The sequence below is a fragment of the Rhinopithecus roxellana genome, chromosome 10 (genome assembly GCF_007565055.1).
Source record: "Rhinopithecus roxellana isolate Shanxi Qingling chromosome 10, ASM756505v1, whole genome shotgun sequence".
Taxonomy (NCBI): Eukaryota; Metazoa; Chordata; class Mammalia; order Primates; family Cercopithecidae; genus Rhinopithecus; species Rhinopithecus roxellana.
The window spans coordinates 61,252,905-61,273,176 of NC_044558.1; the positions used below are offsets into that span (position 1 = coordinate 61,252,905).

Consider the following 20,272-nt stretch of genomic DNA (forward strand, 5'->3'; position numbering starts at 1 on the left):
GTGGTCTCTCTTCCCTCCCTCACCCCCTCACCCTCTCCTGCAGCCCAGCCGGTGCACCTGGACATATGGCTGGTAGTCTCTTCTCCAAAGACTCCCCAAAGCCCAAGCTCACCCTCTAGCTGTCCCTGGGCTGTGTGACATGGGCAAGTCACTTACACTGTCTCTGCCTCAGTGTCCTCAGCAAATGGTGGAGCTGATAGTGAGACACCTGCTGCAGAGGCTTACGGTGAGAATTCAGTGAAAGAGTTCATGAACTCTTCTTTTGTGCTATTTTACCCTTCTATTTTAAACTTCTAATTATATAATATACATTTATTCACATATTTCACTTTTGGAAAACCTTAAATATAGAAAAAAGCAAATGTCATTTTGATCGTGTCCCTCACTTCTTTCCCCAGCAGGAACCATGAATTATCTCTCCTTCCAGACCTTTCTTTATGCATTTCATAGATATTTGCTATGTTGGCTCCTCTGACATGTATAGTTTTATGGGATCATACGATACGGATTTTTCGCAACTTGCTTTTTTCTCACAGTAGCGTCTGTCACAGATGTTTCCACCCCAGCGCTGCTGCCCAGAGTTTATTTAACCCCGTGTTGGTAGAGTTTGGGTTGTTCCAGCATCTCACTGCAAACAACAGCCTGGGGGTTGCCTCTACACGCCGTCACACTGGCATTTCTGCAGGACAGACACAGTCCACGTGTCACTGTTTAAGCTGATTCAACACATTGCAACCCCAGCTTTTTGTATTCAGTGCCTGCCTGCGGGTGGCTCTGAGCTGGCCTTTCCATGGCATGCACTGCCCAGAGCCCCTCAGTGTCACCTCTGGGGCCACATTCAGGGAGGACAACAGACATAAGCCTGGGCCCCAGATACGGCAGGGTCAGGCCAAATGTGTGGCTGGGGGCCCCGGCGAGGTTTAGCGCTGGCCAGTAAGGTGAGGCGGGGAAGTTTGCCCTCTGCACATGCTCCCTCCCTCCCTGCAAGCCCACTCTTCCCCCATCTCCACCAGTGTAGGAGATGACACTTGATAAGCAGCCATCAGCAAATCACTCAGCTCTCAGACTCCTTTCCTCATGTGTAAGACCATGAGGACGCCCACCTCCCAGGGCAAATGGGGAGAGGGAGATGAGATCAAGTGTTGGTCTAGGGAAGGACTCTTCAGATGTACATTAATAGCGTCCTTGTCCCTGGGGGCCTCCTGCCCCATCCCAAGTGCTCCTCCTGCAGAGTCTCCTGTTCAGCTGGCCACTAACTCAAGTACCTGCCCTCCTTTTAGGGGTTTGCAGTCAACTCAGTTGCTAGCTCTCAGCCAAGATCCTAGCAACCCACTAAGATGTTAACTATAACCAAGACATTAGTTAACAATGCTTTCCATCTCCAAGGAGATAGCAGCAGATGACTTTCCCCTGTAAATGAATGCATTGCCATGCAGAATCTCTGATCATGTCTTTTGCCCTCGTTAGACTGTCAGTTCTATGAGGGCAAGTTCTCTGGAACATAGTAGGTGCTCAGCAAATATTGTTGGGAATAAATGAATGAAAAGACTTTGGTTGACTCCCAGGCATGAGGTGGCAGTGATGGGTCATACTGGGCAGTGGGGTTGGAATTTGAAGCAGGCCATCCCAGAGAACGCCACATAGATAAGCATCTGTGTGCATGGACCAAGGGCTGGGGCAGAAATCATTTCATTCCTCTTCTCTCCAAGAGAAAAGCCAGCTGGCTGCTCTAGGGGGTCTCCTGCATGGGTGCTTCTCAAAAGGGCCACCCCCAGAGCTGGACAGATCCAAGCCTTCCAAATTAAGAGACTCAATTTCATTAGCTCACCCAGGGGTGACCAGGCTCTGGGAAATCAACCAAGCAAGCTACTGATGGATCAGCCAGGTCAGCAGTTTATGAACTGATGCCGGCAGCTGTGACCGCCAAGTGGCCAAAGCCTTTGCACTGGGCCTTCTGCCTGCTCATTCTCTCTGCAGAAGGAAAATGTGCTTGGGAATCCAAATCAAACACAGAAGGAGCAGAGCGGAATGGAGAGAAATCATACTCAAAAATACAAATAGTGGATGCCACATACACTGTCATAAATCTACCCTCAAAACCACACCGTGGTGTGGGCATTGCTACTATCCCATTTTGTAGACGAGGACACTGAGGTCAAGTGGATGACTTGGCTACTGAGCACTGGAGCCGGGTCTCAAACCCAGGCATTTCAACTCCTGTTCCTGTCTGGAGTGCCCTTTCCTCAGTGCCACTGAGCTCAGGAGCCTGACACACCCTGCACAGGGCTCCTCTCAGCTCTGGCCATGGCTCCCCATGTTCGCTCTGTTAAGGCCACTGAGCTCCCCGAGGAACAGTGCTGCCTCCCTGATGAGATGCAAGAGACACCTGAGTCTCATCAGCAGCATGTGCACGTCCTCAAGAGGGCACCTCTCCTTCTGCAGATAATAACAATGAAACCACATTAATATAATAGCAAGCATTCATTAAGTGCTTACCATGTGTCAGGCACCGTGCCAGGCCCCTTGCATGCATTATCTCATTCTCACAACAACCTCAGGAGGCAGGCACGCTTATCTCCTTTTTACACATAGGGACTCACAGGCCCAAAGAGATTAAATGCTCTGCCCAGCCAGGTCCTACAGCTAATGAGTGGTAGAGCAGAGCCTGCAGTCCAAGTGGATCTGACTTTCAAGCCTGTGCTCATAATTGCCCCCACCTCCCCAGCTTTGAGGGTGGCCCTGCCTCAATGTCCTGTGTGCTGGAATTAATCCCTGTTGGAGCCCTGGCCTCTTGGGCATGGGGGGCATTGCACCGGGGCTGGGATTCAACTAGGATTCTACAGGGCTGCATCTATAGCAACTCTAAAGTCTGGGTCTTAGGAGTCAAGGAGTCCATGGCGGGTAAAGGAAAGGGAACTGGGCATGACCCGTGCCTACCGCGCAGAGTGCAAGCTGCAAGGGCAGGCCCCAACCCCTTCCTCCTCTATCTACCTCTCCCATAGTTCCTGCCTGGCCGAGTTCTCCGCTCTTCACACAACACCAGTCAGGCCTCCCAGGCTTCCCTAGGCCTTCCTAGCTAGCAAACTCCTACTTAAGCCTCAGGTGAAATGCCACCTCTCCTGGGTCACCTTCCTCTGGCCCAATCAGTAGCTCCTTCCTTCATAGTCCTAATTGTGCATTTCGTGGATTTTCTTGTAATGACCTGTAAGTGTCCCCCGTGATGCTGTGATCTTCCCCAAGGCAGGCATGGCTTTGTGTTTCTTGTCTCTTCCACTCTCAGCAAGTCCCTGTCATGCAGCTGTCGCCCCATACATAGTTATTGTATAATGAATGAGCTTCAGAGGACCCAGGGAACATGCCTTTCATACATAAGTGACCGAAGAGCCCAGTTAACAAGAATGTGAATCAATGTAAAAGAATTCCAATCCCGGGCCGGGCATGGTGGCTCATGCCTGTAATCCCAGCACTTTGGGAGGCCGAGGTGGGCAGATCACCTGAGGTCAGGAGTTCGGGACCAGCCTGGCCAACATGGAGAAACCCTGTCTCTACTAAAAATACAAAATTAGCCGGGTGTGGTGGTGCATGCCTGTAATCCTAGCTCCTTGGGAGGCTGAGGCAGGAGAATCGCTTGAGCCGGGGAGGCGGAGGTTGCAGTGAGCCAAGATCTCACCATTGCACTCCAGCCTGGGCAACAAGAGTGAAACTCTGTCTCAAAAAAACCCCAAAAAACAAAACAAAAAAAATTCCAATCCTACGTGGATCAGTGCTTCATCACCTTTGAGATACAGGTGGACATTTTGGCCTCCTCCAGAAAAGCGCACCACGCCTGCCAAATTTCATATTCTGCTTCTCAAGGGTTCTGCTCCCTAGGCTTGGAGCCCAGAGGAAAGCTACATGGGGAGGGGTAGGAGCCACTGTATACAGTGGGAAGACCTGGCAGGGGTAGTAGGGTGGCACAGTGCTGTCTCAAAGGGAATCTGTTCCTAGTCCATTAGGCCAAGCAGGTCCCCAGGGAAGAGCCTGCTTCCTGGGAGGAAAGGCATTAACCCCGGGTGCTGTTAGTAGCAGGGCAGAATGGTTACACCTGAGGCTCTGGAGCTGGACTGCTCGGGTTCAAATCTGGGCTTTGCCACTTTCCAGCTGTGTAACCTTTGGCTAATATTTAAGGTCTCTGGGCCTCACTTCCTGTAGGAAGAATCTGATTCTTACTGGATGGGGATGTCGGTATAGCACTGATGGGCTGATGTCAGCACAGCACAAGTGCTTGGGCCCTGCTTGTACCTGAAGCATTCGCCTTCCTCTGAGAGCAGAGTCCTGAGGGAATGGCAAGAAGTCTAGGCCTCAGCTTGAATGTCCCCTCCCCCAGGAAGCCTTCCCTAACTCCCTGCCACACTCACATAGGTGAGGCTCCTTGTTATTAGCCCCACCGCTGCCTGGAACCTTGTTATGCTCATCCTAACAATTCCTCTAGACTCTAAGCTCTGTGGGGACAGGGACCTTGGCTGTCTTGTTCTCTGCTGTATCCCTGTGCCTGGCACATAGCAGGGGCTCAGTAAATAGCTGCTGAACAGAATTAGGGATAGAAGGTGTCGCAGGAGGGCCACTGGGCAGCCAGGCAGCAGGTGAGGGTAATAAAATTGGGGGCGGGGCTGAGGGGGGCACCAGGGCTGCCATAGTCAGTGTCACACTGCCTGGGCCTCTGACCCCTCTCTCTCTCCTCACTTCTCCCAGTTCCTGGCACTTGACACCCAGTTGCTGATGGGTAACCGACGCCACTCGCTGAGCCCTGAGGAGTATATTTTTGGAGCCCTCAACATTTACCTAGACATCATCTATATCTTCACCTTCTTCCTGCAGCTTTTTGGCACTAACCGGGAATGAGGAGCCCTCCCCACCCCACCATCCTCCAGAGAATGCACCCCTCTTGGTTCTCTGTCCCTCCCCTGTGCTACAAGACCAGATATAAAACTAGCTGCCAACCCAGGCTGTGGCCAGGCCACTGTCTACCCCAGCCCAGCCCAGCCCTCTGCCGCTTGTACATACGCCATGGGGACCCTGAGGAACCGAGGCCATGTCAGTCCCTGTGCCGCCCCGTTCCCCCCGTTACATCTTCCAAACTGGGACGGTCAAGGCTGAAGGCTCCTCTGGGTTTGAGGGCCCAAGGGACAAGGGGGAGAAGCCTAGCAGGATTTCAAATGCGGGAGTGAGACCCAGGAAGCCCAGGGGAGCCCTGACCCCCCACCACAATTCCTCCTAGGGCTGCACAACCATGTGGCCTTGGGGCACACTGTCCTGTGTCCAGTCTGTGTCCTCCTGTCTTTCTCGTGCAGGACAGGCATTGACACTTTGTAAGAAAGGGGGTGGGGGACATAGCTGGGCAGGTGGAGTGGGTGGGCAGGATGGCTGTCCCAGGCTGCCCATCTTCTCTTGATTCTGGGACCAGCAGCTTGTTCTAGGGATTTGGACCCCAAGGCCAAGGGCCATGAAGCCTGTGCTGTCTGCTGCTCACTGTGAATGGCCCTCCCGGGTCATGACAGAGCACTGTTGGGGCAGGAGTGAGAGCAGGGGGCCCTGCTCCTCAGTGAGGGCCTGTCCTGGGGCTCCCAGGGAAGTGGGAGCCGGGGAGCCAATCCACCCAGACCCGTGTCCACCTGGGAGGCATTTGGGGTTGCAGAACCAAGATCCACATCCTCTCACTCACTTCTCTCCACCCACCAGGCTACTGCCACAGGCCTGAGGCTGAGTGAGGTGTGGTTGGGCCCTCTGGCTGGATGTTCTGGGGGAGGAGGCAATCATTCTAGCTGCCAGGCCAGCCCCATCTGGAAGAAGTCCCTGCTCTGTCCCAGCCCTAACCCGAGGCTGTGTGGGAGTCCCTTCTGCACCTCTTATTTCCTAAACCCTTCCCGTCAGCTGCTGTTTGCTGGCTTGTCCCCAGCCAGGCCTCCTGAGGCCTTCGTAGTTGGCAGAGTCCACATCTCTTCTAGCTTCACTGGCCGCTCACTCAGCCCAGAGTCCCTACGTGCCCCCCCACTTATCTCTGCATCTCTCCAATTTGGAAGCCATCCAGCTGATGCTAACAGCCAGGGCCAGTCCCTCCAGCTGGTCCCATGTAAGGAGGCCAGGGCTGCTTATCAGCTTCCAGGCGGCTGGGATCTCAGGCAGGGTGTGCGTCAGCCTTCCAACCCCCAGGGGGGCGCCTGTGGGGAGGGAACCAGGAGGCCACACTGGGGGAGCGTGCAGCCAGCATGTGCAGTGGCCAGCTCGAGGCCAGTGGAAAGTTACTGTGTGGAGACAGGAAAGCTCTGAGTGGATAGCAGAACCCTCCCTTGGCTTCGCCCTCCTCCTCTTCTCTCTCCCCTGTGCTGGGAGCTCCATCTGCCCTGGGAAGGGTAACGAGGTGTGCTGTTCCTTCCCAACCCCATCCCTCCCCACCCTTCCTACTCCCAGCTTTCAAGAAATATTGCAGAAGCATTTGAAGTTTTGTTCCATCTTGGATATTTGAAGAGAAAAGGAGCCAAGAACTGGCGGGTGGTGTGTGTGCAGCAAAGGCACTGGGGGCACGGGTGAGATGCCCACTGTGTGCTGGTCTAAATTAATCCATTGCAGTGATCCTCCAGAGACAGCACTCTGCTCATGTCCGTCACAGAGGGAAAAGCCGAGGTGCTCAGAAAGGCTCAGTAATGAGTCCCAGGTCATATGGCTAGCGAGTGGTGGGCCTGGGGTTCAGACCCACAGCTGCCTCACGCAAACGGGGTATCACTCTTGTCCATTGGCCTGGATGGGGGCTGGAATGAGACCACATGAGGGCACAGAGAGGTGGGTAGTCAGGCCCTGATATCCTGGGGATTTCTTGTCCTCAGTGCCACCCGGCCTCCCGTCTCTCCTGAAACCCCTCACCAGGTTTTGCACTCTGAGGTTTTTATCCTCCAGACATGAACTGGGAGGCAAGATTTCTGGTTTCTGGTTCCTAACCTCACCGCCAGTGGGCTCCTGGTGTTAGGTGAGGGTTTCTTGCTGTCTGGGATTCAGTTTTTCTATCTGCCACGTGGAAGTTCATAGCCAGGATAGGGCGGGAGAGGCACCAGAACACTTCTCTCCACTGACTTCCTCACCCGGTTCCCACCCTCCTCCACCTCCTCTCCTCCAAGCCACTCAGTTTCCTCTCCTCATCTCTGGCCTCAGTTCCAGAGGGGTTAGCCCCAGCACCCCACTCTCCTGCCACTGTCAGATAGCCTTGGTCATGCTTCCTAGAATCTACTTGTCCAAGTTCTCCTCTCCCTGGGATAAGTTATTGCAGAAAAACTGGGGATTTAAAAGCTTATTCAGGGCTGAGTGCCAAAAGCTTGGGGGAGGAGGGACAGGCCCTCGGCTATAAACGATATCACACACGCATCACAGCCATTTGAGAAATGGCTTCTTTGCAGAGCTGGGGAGGCCAGGCAGAAGATGCTGCAGCCTCCTACTCTGGGTCCTGAGGGGGGGGTCCCGGGTACCACAGTGTCGGCAGCAGCGTCAGGGCCAAAGACTGTGTGTTCCATCTCCAATCCAGGCAGTGAGGATCCCTGAAACACCAGGAGAGACGTCAGAAGGAGGAAGGGTGGGGGAACAGGAATGCAGGATTAAGGAAACCGCAGCTGAGCAGGTGTTGCAAGCTGTAAAGGAGGAAGGGAGCCTGAAGGCCCCTCACATTTTTGGACTGGGTGGGGCTGGGCCCAGGAAGGGGTGGGCTGGATTTTGTAAAGCTGGAGGCAGCTAGGAATCTGACCATCTGGAATGCGAGGTGAGGGGTCTCCCCCCTGAAGTCCTCTGCTGGCAGCTGCAGATGGGGGCCAGGGAGGCACATGTGAGTCTGGGACTCATTCCTGGGCACACACATGGTTCCTTCTGTATCACCTGGGGAAGCTCCGGAATCTTAGTTCTTCCATTCCCTACTCTTCCTTCCAAGGGAGTCAGGATGGGACAGACACCCATTTTCCAACAGGCTCCGTGCCTCCCTCCCTGGCCCACCTGAGGCCAAGTCCCAGGTGTCCTGGCTGCTCTCCTGGACGGGTTGGAATTTTGCACAAGCACTTTGCTGCCCTCCGGTGGCTGTTTGAGGAAACGCAGGGCCTGGTTTGGGAGAGTCACCGAAGGCCCATGTGGCTGGAGGTTGGGGGCAGGATCTGGCCCCCATATCTCCTCAGACCCCCCCCCCCCAGGCCTATCTGCTCATCAGCCGCCACTATTCACTTTTGCTGAACGATGATTGCATCTCTTGGACACAGTGTACCCCCATCCCGAGCCCTCCCTAAGCTGTTCTCCTGAGTCCCTGACGGCAGACAGCTCCAGGGACGCAGCCTGGCTGCCATACCCCAGACACTCCTGTTGTCCACTGGCCTCAGCTCCTGCAAGTTCCCCAGTGTCCGTGCCTGTTCCCTTCCCTGGCCTCACCTTCCTGGGGTCTGTGACTGACTGGAGATAAAAATAAAAGCAATTCTGACACCTGAATCGTTTCCTTCGTCTGCTGTGTGCTAGTTGCCTTAGAGGGTCGTGGAGTCTGTGTGGGTCTAACCTGGACCTGTGTGAGAGCCTTCTCACCAGAGCTGCTGAATTTGAAGTAAATCTCCACGTTTATTTTCATGGGAACAGAGTTAAATTGGTTCTCCTGCTCAATAAACCTTTTACGGAGGCTCTCAGGATCCCAGAGTTGGAAGCAATCCCAGAGACTCCTCTGCACCAGGGGCTCACCCCTTTCTGTGGAAGCCTGTCCGTTTGTGAGCCTTTCTGGTAGAAGGGTCTTTCTTATTTTGAGCCAAAATCTGCTTCCTAAAGGGTACACAGAAGGAAGGAATGCCTGCGTTGCACCTGGACGGATTCTCCAAAGTGGCAGCTTTAAAACTGCAGAACCTTGGCTGGGCACAGTGGCTCAGGCCTGTAATCCCAGCACTTTAGGAAGCTGAGGTGGATGGATCACCTGAGGTCAGGAGTTCGAGACCAGCTTGGCCAACATGGTGAAACCCTGTCTGTACTAAAAACACAAAAATTAGCCGGGCGTGGTGGCACACACCTGTAATCCCAGCTACTCAGGAGGCTGAGGCAGGAGAATCGCTTGAACCCGGGAGGCGGAGGTTGCCGTGAGCGGAGATCACACCACTTCACTCCAGCCTGGGTGACAGAGCGAGACTCCATCTCAAAAAAACAAAACAAAACAAAAACCCTACAGAACCAGAGCTCCTTTCAGAAGGCAGAGTTATGGCGCACAGTCTTAGTAAACAACAGCGAGTGGAGGAATGCATGGGTGAATGTGTCTCCTCCAACCCTCTTATTTTACCTGAGAGGAAACTAAGGAGCAGAGGGTGCAGCGACTTGTCCAAGTTTACACACAAATTAGTGACTGGGAGTGGGGTCAGGAGGCACATGGGCTAATGATCACCCCACAAGCTCCTGTGGGGAACATGGGGCCGGGGTGCTGTGTGGGAGGGGAGGGAACGCCATCACACTGGAGCCATGGGGACGTTATCCTTGTCTCTGACAAGGTTAGGGCACAAATTCAGTTGGAGCAGGGAAAGTGGCTGGGGCAAGAGTTAGGGGACTCTGAGGAGAGAAAAGTGACTTTTATTAAGCACTCACTGTATACAAAGCACTTCCTCAGATGGTGAGAGATAGGGGAGGGAGAAGATACCAACGGTGGTGCAAGAGAGAAACCAGGCACCGCTGCTCAAGACCGTGCAGTCGTGGGTCCTGAGAAGATGCAGCCCTGAGGGGGAAGCAGTGCTGAGCCGTGGCACCAGGGAAAGGGAAAATCCCTGGATCAGGCCTCAAAGTGTGCAAAACATTGAGGGGCAGGGGCCGGTGTGACGGAAGGGCTGGGTGGTCTAGGTTGGGGTACACACTGGGTCCCCTTGCCACCCCCTGTCTCCAGATCCCTTCTGCCTCACCACCCATTCCTACCTGGACTGCCTGTTAGCTTTCCTAGGACTGCTGTACAAATTGCAACAAACTGGGTGGCTCAAAACAACAGTGATTCATTCCACCACAGTTGTGGAGGCTGGAAACCTGAAATCGAGGTGTCAGCAGGGTGGGTTCCTGCTGGAGGCTCTGAGGGAGGGCCTGTGGCAAGGTCTCTCCAAGCCTCTGGCAGCTGCAGGCGATCTGCAGTGTTGCTTGGCAGTGGCGCCTCCAGTCTTTGCCTCCATCTTCACATGGCCTTCTCCTCTGTGTCTCTGTGTCTTGAAATTCCCTCTCCTTCCTCCTAGAAGGATACCTGTCTCTGGATTTAAGGCTCACCATTAATCTAGGATGATCTCTTCTTAAGATCTTTATTTGGAAAAAGATCCTATTTCCAAAAAGGTCACATTCACAGGTATAGGGGTTTAGAACTTGGACATCTCTCTCAAGGGGGCCACTATTCAACCCTTTACACCATTCATTCTCTTCTGGCTGCTACTGCCCCATGGTGGCCTCTGTATGTATCCCCCACTCATGGGAAAGTCTTCACATACAATACCCAGCCTCCAGTGAGACTGGAGAAATTCCAGAGCTGAGCAACCTCATCCAGCTCACTTACACCATCTGTCTTTACTCAAGTCTGGCTACTCCCAGCAAACCTGTTTGCCCTCATAGATTTTGTGTGTGTGTGTGTGTGAGTGTGCATGCATAGATGGCTAAGATGCTTTCTTCCCAGCTTCTCATCCTCCACTCCTCTCCACACTCTCTGCTTGCTTTATCTGGGAAAACCCTGCCAAAAGGAGTCAGCCTTGCCTGTCCTGCATCACTGCTGTACCCCTCTGTTGGCTTCTTTTTCTCCTGAGCCACTATGTAAGAAGTCCAATTTCCCGAGGCCGCCATGCCAGAGAGGCCATGCGTAGTGCTCCAGCCAAGAGACCCAGCTGAGCCAGCCTCCCAGCCACGCCCGCCAGGCTGGCAGCTATAGGCAGGAAGAACCATCTTGGAAGTGGATTCTCCAACTTCAGCTGTTCCAGCTCCTGTGCACCGAGTCTTCCTGGTTGAGGTCCAAGACCTCATGGAGCATTGAAAATCCATCTCTTCCATGCCCTATCCGAATTCCTAATCCACAGAATCCATGAGAATAATAAAATAGTTGTAGTTTTATGCCACTAAGCTTGAAGTCATTTGCTGTGCAGCAACAGACACCTGGGACAGGATTTGGTACCTGGAAGCAAGGCACTGCCATAGCAGAACCTAACGTGTGGGAGGCACCTGACAGCCTCAGTGAGACTGTGCGGGAAAGCTGGCAGGGCCTTGAGGAGACTGCAGGCGAAGGCTCAAGGGAAAGGTGAGGGAAACACTATTGGAATCTGGAGGAACAGAGACTCTGATATAGTGGTGGACAGTTGACTGAAACTTTCATCTGTACTAATGTGAAAAATAAAAAAGGTCTAATTAACTGATGACTCTGGCTAGGATTTTCAGGCAGAGTGTTGGAAGTTACGTTTGACTTTTTTGAGCCTTGCATCCTAAGATACAGATAGTGAGAGAAAAGCTAAAGAAAGAATTAATCTGTTTTTTTAGGCAGAATTTGGAGGAGATATAAAAAGCCCAGGATAATCTTTCCAGCCAGGAAAGAATTGTCAAAGTAATAAAAAAGCCTCGGGGCAAAGATCAACTCCAGAGCACTGTCAGGAACACACAGTCTCTACGCAAAGATGAAGCCAAAGCTGGGACTGTAAAAGCAGAGTCATTAAGCATCAGAAAGACCTAAGTGGGTGCCTCAGCATCCTTCAGACAGGCAGAAGTAGTCCTAAGGATCCTACAGGCATTTGTTGCAGACCTACTGTGTTAAACAGTAGGACTTCTAAGGATCTTTCCCCCCACAAATCCACTTTTATTTATTGACTTTTCATCAGTTTAAACCCTTGAGGGGTACAGCATCACTCAGATTCTGTGTCCAGTGGGCTTAGCAGGAAGATTGCTTTGGAATTAGGCATGAACCTTGCCACTGTTTCCGTAGGCCCGAGTTACGTTTCCCCAGATTACTCTGGTTTTGTTTGGTTTGCCACCAGGAGTCACTGTGGTGTCCTTTGCTTTGTATACAGAAGCACATCTCTTGCCCAAATAGAATTCTGTTTCATCTCAGGCATAAATCACCTTCAATTTTAAGAAGAACTGCTGTGTGCTCCCTTTGGTTCCAGAGACTCCGCTTATAGCCAGCAAAAATGGCCTTGGACCACAGCCTTCCGGACATATTTCCTTTTAGAAGTCCTATTCCCAGCAGGCCTCCACAGGATCCAAGATGGCAGGAAGAGAAAGACCTTCTAAGGATCTTAAGGATATTATTCCTCCACAGCCTCATGGGGTACCCAAGATAGAGAAGGCCTTATCTTAAAGAGACTTATCAGTGTGATTTTTGTCTATAGGAATAATTCTCCAGTAAGATTCATAGAGTCCAGGCACAGTGGCTCACGCCTGTAATCCCAGCACTTTCAGAAGCTGAGACAGGAGGATCTCCTGAGGTCAGGAGTTTGAGAGCAGCCTGGTCAACATGGCGAGACCCTGTCTCTACTAAAAAATACAAAAATTATGCAGGCTTCGTGACACATGCCCGTAATCCCAGCTACTCAGGAGGCTGAGGCAGGAGAATCGCTTGAACCCAGGAGGCAGAGGTTGCAGTGAGCTAAGATCACGCCATTGCACTCCAGCCTGGGTGACAGAGCAAGACCCTATCTCAAAAAACAAAAAACTTAGCAAGCACTAAAAATGATGACATTGGTAAATATTTACACACAGAATCACAGAACTGAGTAATATTAAATTAGCAAATTATGAAGCATTAATGTTGAGTATAATCCTATTTTTTATTATTAAAAATATATTTGATGGCTCTGCCTTATAGTAAAATGCCAACTAGTAAATGAAGAAGCAATGATAGAAAAATCACCATTTTGCAATACAGTAATGATTCAGTCAAGAATCATCAGTGAATGCTAAAACTTTTAGGTGCAAGTTTGATAGGAAACGGAATATTGATATAGTTTAAACTTACCTCCACACAGAATTTTTTCTTTGTGTGCATGTTTTTTGTTTTTATTTTTGTTTTTTTGAAACTCGGTCTCGCTCTGTTGCCCAGGCTGGAGTGCCCTGGCACGACCTCGGCTCACTGCAACCTCCACCTCCCGGGTTCAAGCAATTCTCCCATCTCAGCCTCCCGAATAGTTGGGACTACAGGCATCCGCCACCAAGCCCAGTTAATTTTTGTGTTTTTAGTAGAGATGAGATTTCATGATGATGGTTAGGCTGGTATCAAACTCCTGACCTCAGGTGATCCACTTGCCTCGGCCTCCCAAAGTGCTGGGATTACAGGTGTGAGCCACTGTGCCCGGCCTTTCTTTGTGTTTAAACAGCTTTATTGAGATATAATCCAAATACTGTATAACTTACCATTTAAAATGTGCAATTCAATGTTTTCTTAGTATATTCAAAGGGCTGTGCAGCTATCACTACAATCTAATTTTAGAATGTTTTTGTCTCTCTCTCCCATTAGTATTAGTCCCTATTCCCTTCCTTCCCCTATGCCTTGGCAACCACAAATCTACTTTCTGTTTCTAGAAATGTACCTATTTTGAACACTTCACATAAATGGAATCATACAATACAGTCTTCCGTAACTGGCTTCTTTCACTTAGTATAATGTTTTCCGGCGTTCTCTAAGTTGTAGCATTTATTAGTAGTTCATTCCGTTTTCTTTTTGGAGGTAGGGTTTCACTCTGTCGCCCAGGTTGGAGTGCAGTGGCACAGTCTCAGCTCACTGCAACCTCCACCTCCTGGGCTCAAGCAATCCTCCTGCCTCAGCCTCCTGAGCACCTGGGACTACAAGTGCACACCACCGTGCCCAGCTAATTTTTGTTTTTGTTTTTGTTTTGAGACAGGGTCTGGTTCTGTCACTCAGGCTGGAGTGCAGTGGCACAATCTTTGCTCACTGCAACCTCCACCTCCTGAGCTCAAGCCATCCTTCCCCTTCAGCCTCTTGAGTAGCTGGGACTACAGGCATGCACCACCATGCCCAGCTAATTTTTGTGTTTTTTGTAGAGACAGGGTTTTGCCATGTTGTTCGGGCTGGTCTTGAACTCCTGGACTCAAGTGATCTGCCCGCCTCAGCCTCTCAGAGTGCTGGGATTATAGGCATCTGCCGCTGCACCCAGCCTAATTTTTGTATTTTGTATTTTTAATTTTTTGTAGAGATGGGGTTTCACCATGTTACCCAGGCTGTTCTCGAACTCCTGGACTCAAGCAATCCACCCACCTCTGCCTCTCAAAGTGCTGGGATTACAGGTGTGAGCCACTGTGCCTGGCCACTTTATTCCTTTTTATTGCCAAATAATATTCTATTGTATGGATATACGACATTTTATGTATCCATTCATCAATCAATGGACATTTGTTTTCACTTGTCTATATGAGTAATACTGCTATAAACATTCCTGATTTTTGTGGGGATGTGTTTTCAGTTCTTTCGGGTGTATACCCAGGAGAAGCATTGCTGTGTCATAGGTACCTATGTTTAACTTTTTGAGGAACTGCCAAGTTGTTTTTCGAAGGTACTGCACCATTTTATATCCCATCAGCAATGGATGAGAGTTCCAGTTTCCCCACATCCTTGCCAACTTGTTGATGTCTGTCTTTTAAATTGTAGCCCTATTTGCGGATGTGAATTGGTACCTCATTATGGTTTAGGTTTGCATTCCCTAACGAGTAGTGATGCTTAGTATCTTTTCATGTGCACAGATTGCTTTTTGTTCACAGATTACTTTTAAATTACAAAGGAGAGGTCTGGCACGGTGGCTCACACCTGTAATCCCAGCACTTTGGAAGACTGAAGTCCAGGAATTCAAGACCAGCCTAGGCAACATAGCGAAATCCTGTCTCTATTAAAAATACAAAAATTAGCTGAGTAGCACGTGCCTGTAGTCCTAGCTACTTGGGTGGCTGAGGTGGGAGGATTATTGGAGCCTGGGAGGCAGAAGTTGCAGTGAGCCGAGATTGTGCCACTCTACTCCAGCCTGGGCAGAACGAGACCCTGTCTAAAAAAAAAGTTACAAAGGAAAAAATGGTAACACTACAGTAGAGAAAACTGTTAGGTTCCAACTTAATCATGAATCACAAATAATGGCACAAATTGACACTATGTGTTTTCTCATATGATATGCTGAGAAGGACAAAAATATACTTTATAACACTTCTGCCAAAAAAATGCAAAGCCAGCTGGCAGGATGTCTCGCATCTGTAATCCTAGCACTTTGGGAGGCCAAGGCAGGAGGATTGCTTGAGCCCAGGCAGTGAAGGCTGCAGTGAGCCAAGTCTATGCCACTGCACTCCAGCCTGGGCGACAGAGTGACTAAAAAGAAAAAAAAAAGAAAGAAAGAAAGAAAAGAAAAGCAGCAGCAAAGCGTGAGTCTTATCATGAAGAAATATTAGACAAAACCAAATTGAGGGTGGGTGCAGTGGCTCACACCTGTAATACCAGCATTTTGGGAGGCTGAGGTGGGTGGATCACTTGAGGTCAGGAGCTCGAGGTCAGGAGCTCGAGACCAGCCTGGTCAACATGGTGAAACCCCATCTCTACTAAAAATACAAAAATTAGCTGGGCATGGTGGCGCACGCCTGCAGTCCCAGCTCCTTGGGAGGTTGAAACATGAGAATTGCTTGAACCTGGGAGGCAGAGGTTGCAGTGAGCTCAGATCACACCACTGGGCAACAGAGCAAGACTCTGTCTCAAAAAAAAAAAAAAAAAAAAAACAATAACAAGAAAAAAAAACCAAACTGAAGGATATTCGGCAAACTAAATGGCCTGTATTCCTCAAAAATGTTCTGAAATGTAGGTTTCTGATGGTACCTCCAAAGGAGGCTATCCTCACAGTTGTAATATTTGAGTGAGTAATATTAAAACTACTTAATTAGTTTAATGTTGACTAAATATATATATATGCACACATATTTTATGTTTATTTATGAATAGAAAAAACCTCTAGATGGATATACATTAAAATGTTAGTTAGGCAAAGCTATCCTGATCAAAAAACAAGACTGGAGGAATCACATTATCTGACTTCAAATTATACTACAGAGCCACTATAGTAACCAAAACAGCATGGTACTGGCATAAAAACAGATACATAGACCAATGGAACAGAAAAGAAAACCCAGAAATAAATCCATACATCTACAGTGAACTCATTTTCAACAAAGTTGCCTAGAACATACATTAGGGAATGGACATTCTCTTCAATAAATGGTGCTGGGAAACTGGATATCTATATGCAGAACAATGAAACGGCCTCCATCTCTCACCATATACAAAAATCAAGTCAAAATTGATTGAAGTCTTAAATCTAAGACTCAAACTATGAAACTACTAAAAGAAAACATTGGGGAAACTCCCCGGCACATTGGGCTGGGCAAAGATTTCTTGAGTAATACCCCACAAGCACAGGCAACCAAAGCAAAAATGGGAAAAATGGGATCACATCAAGTTAAAAAGCTTCTGCACAGCAAATGGAACAATGAACAAAGTGAAGAGACAACCCACAGAATGGGAGAAAAAATAGTTGCAGACTATCCATCTGACAAGGGATTAATAACCAGAATATATAAGGAGCTCAAATAACTCAACAGGAAAAAAATCTAGTAATCCAATTAAAAATGGACAAAAGATCTGAATAGACATTTCTCAAAAGAAAACATACACTGGCAAACAGGTATATGAAAAGGCGCTCAACATCATTGATCATCAGAGACACACAAATCAAAAACTACAATGAGATATCATCTCATCCTAGTTAAAATGGCTTTCATCCGAAAGATAGGCAGTAACACATGCTGGCAAGGATGTGGAGAAAAGGGAACCCTCATACTCTGTGGATGGGAATGTAAATTACTACAACCACTGTGGAGAACAGTCTGGAGGGTCCTCAAAAAACTAAAAATAGAGCTACTATATGATTCACCCATCCCACTACTACGTATATACCCAAAAGAAAGGACATCGTTATATCAAAGAGGCATCTGCACTCCCATGTTGATTGCAGCACTTTTCACAATAGCCAAGATTTGGGGCCGGGTGCAGTGGCTTATGCCAGTAATCCTAGCACTTTGGGAGGCCAAGGCAGGCTAATCACCTGAGGTCAGGAGTTCCAGATCAGCCTGACCAACATGGTGAAACCCCATCTCTACTAAAATACAAAAAATTAGCCAGGCATGGTGGCGCTTGTCTGTAGTCCCAGCTACTCGAGAGGCTGAACCAGGAGAATCGCTTGAACTCAGGAGGTGGAGGCAATGAGCCAAGATCAGACCACTGCACTCCAACCTGGCGACAAAGCAAAGCAAGACTCTGTCTAAAAAAAAAAAAAAAAAGATTTGGAAGCCAAGTAAGTGTCCGTCAACAGATGAATGGATAAAGAAAATGTGGTACATATACACAATGGAGTACCATTCAGCTGTAAAAAAGAATGAGATCCTGTCATTTGCAGCAACATGGATGGAACTGGAGGTTATTATGTTAAGGGAAATAAGCCAAGCACAGAAAGACAAACTTTGCATGTTCTCACTTATTTCTGGGAGCTGAGAATTAAAACAATTGAACTCATAGAGATATAGAGTAGAAGGATGATTATGAGAGGCTGGGAAGGGTAGTGGGGATGTGGAAGTGGGGATGGTACTCATTAGTACAAAAATATAGTTAGAATGACCAAGGTCTAGTATTTGATAGCACAACAGGGTGACTGTAGTCGACAAAAATTTATTGTACACTTACAAATAACTAAAACAATAATTTATTGTATATTTTAAAATAACTAAAATTGGATTGTTTGAAATACAAAGGATGAATGCTTAAATTGATGGATACTCCATTTACTCTGATGTGATCATTATTGCCTGTATCAAAATATCTCATGTACCCCATAAATACATTCACCTACTATGTACCTACAAATTTTTTTAAATTTTAAGGTTAATTATTATCTCCAGAGTTTGGATAAGAATAAGTAAGTCTTTTCTTGTAGCTTATCTAGGTTTACTAATTTTTGTATACTGAAAGAATTCTATAACTTGGGTATTAAAATATACTGTAAAGAGAAACTCAAAAAATAAACAGATATAAAGGAAAGGAGGGAAGGAAGAAAGAAGGAGGGAAGGATGATGGAAGGAATACAGGTAATTAGTGATACTCACCATGTATCACCTACTTGAGACATCAGATGTCCTTTCCTGAGAATTATTTTTCTTCCCTTTGTAAAACTGTGCATTACTGAGAACCTGTTCCTTCTTTATGTGTAAAGAGCCTCCACCCATTAAGGTAGCATTCCTTTAGCTGCCCGGCATCGTGCCAGATGCTGGGGATACAAAGGCTAGATGTGGTCACTCTTTTCCATGAGTTCACAGTAAATCAAACATTGCAGTATTGTGTGACAAATGCAGTAACAGACATTCATGTAGATAGAGGAAGGAAAATATTCACTCTCTTTGAAGGAGAGTAACTGGTGAAGTCTTCACAAAAGAGGACACACATGAGCTGGGTCTTGAGGAAAGTGGGAGTTGTGCGTGGAGGGTAGATTCCAGGCACAGGGAACAGTACATGCGAGGACACGGAGTTCCCACCCAGCACACTCAGGGCACTGTGAGTGGTTCAGTACAGCTGGAACAGAGATGTTGGGATGGGGTGGGGAGTGCAGGGGAAGATGAAGGAATAGACAGGAAGTCAGTCTCAGAGGAGCTTTTGAGTCCTCTGAGGCCTCACTGCTCAAAGAGAGTACATTACCTGTGTGCTTGTCAGAAATGCAGACCCTCAGGCCCACCACAGGCCTTCTGAATCAGAATCTACATGTATTTAGTTATTTAGAGACAGGGTCTCACTCTATTGCCCAGGCTGAAGTGCAGTGGTGTAATCATGGCTTAGGTGATCCTCCCACCTCAGCCTCCTGAGTAGCTAGGAATATAGGCATGCACCTCCATGCTTGGCTAATTTTTAAAATTTTTTGTGGAGACAGGGTCTCACTATGCTGCCCAGGCTGGTCTTGAATTTTTGGGTTCAAGGGGTCCTCCTGCCCCAGCTTCCTAAAATGCTGGGATTACAGGCATGAGCCTCCGTGCCCAGCCAGAATCTACATTTTAGGCCAGGTGCAGTGGCTCATGCCTGTAATCCCAGCACTTTGGAAGGCCAAGGCAAGTGAATCACCTGAGGTCAGGAGTTTGAGACCAGCCTGACCAACAAGGAGAAACCCTGTCTCTACTAAAATTAGCCGGGCGTGGTGGTACATGCCTGTAATCCCAGCTACTCAGGAGGCTGAGGCAGGAGAATTGCTTGAACTCGGGAGGCAGAGGTTGTGGTGAGTCAAGATCATGCCATTGCACTCCAGCCTGGGCAACAAGAGCGAAACTCTGTCTCAAACAACAACAAAAAACCAGAATCTACATTTTAATAAGAGGTTCAGGTGATTCCTTTGTGCATTCAAGTTCAAGAAGCTCTGCTCTGATTTAACACCTTCAAACTTTATTGTATGGGCACTGGGGAGCCTTTGAGGGCTTTCAGCAGGGGCAGGACACAGTTGTTCGGTCCACCTTCCTTGGTGTCCGCAGCAGGGTTTGGTTCTTCATATCCTCTTCCCAGTCCTCTCCTTCCCTGTTTCTTCATCAGCCCCTCTGCCACCACTAACCCCAAACACTCCAGTCCTCCATCCACTACCTGTCTTCACAGACTTTTACTCAGCCTCACTGCCCTGAACACACCTTGTGTAATTCTTGAGTGCAAGGAATCCCTTGGGTTTGAACAATGATAAATGAAAATGTAAGATTCTATGATTCTATGAAATACTTTGCACAGCAGGGTGACCTTGTGGAATTCATTATGCCCAAGCAGTGGCACATGCTGAAAACATAAGTAGGCTCAAAAAACACAGAGAAAGATTCACAGATGTAAGTCCATGGTGAGTTAAGAAGGGAAACAGGATGCAGAGATGTGGTCCCTAGCCTTTTCTTGGTAATAACCTATATTGGTTTTTTTCTGACTATAAAACTAATATATGTGCATTAGAAAGCTGGAAATACATTAGTTTGAACAAGAAAACAAAAGGTCAGTCAGAGAAAAAATCAGAAGGGATTAAAAACAAAGAGAAGGGGCTGGGCACGGTGGCTCAAGCCTGTAATCCCAGCACTTTGGGAGGCCGAGGCGGGCGGATCACGAGGTCAGGAGATCGAGACTATCCTGGCTAACATGGTGAAACCCCGTCTCTACAAAAAAATACAAAAAACTAGCCAGGCGAGGCGGCGGGAGCCTGTAGTC

The 20,272-nt window shown here is 48.6% G+C and overlaps 1 protein-coding gene and 1 pseudogene across 1 annotated transcript in view; one reads left to right on the plus strand and one right to left on the minus strand.

Annotated features, from left to right (window-relative positions):
• FAIM2 (Fas apoptotic inhibitory molecule 2) overlaps positions 1–4,979 on the plus strand; it is a 32,476-nt gene extending 27,497 nt beyond the window's left edge. The window contains exon 12 of the mRNA XM_010385373.2: positions 4,732–4,979. Coding sequence (XP_010383675.1) covers positions 4,732–4,881 — 150 coding nt within the window. The 3' untranslated portion in view covers positions 4,882–4,979. The remainder of the gene's footprint in view (positions 1–4,731) is intronic.
• Positions 4,980–11,847: 6,868 nt separating this feature from the next.
• Positions 11,848–12,184, minus strand: LOC115900074 (annotated as a pseudogene).
• Positions 12,185–20,272: the final 8,088 nt, after the last annotated feature.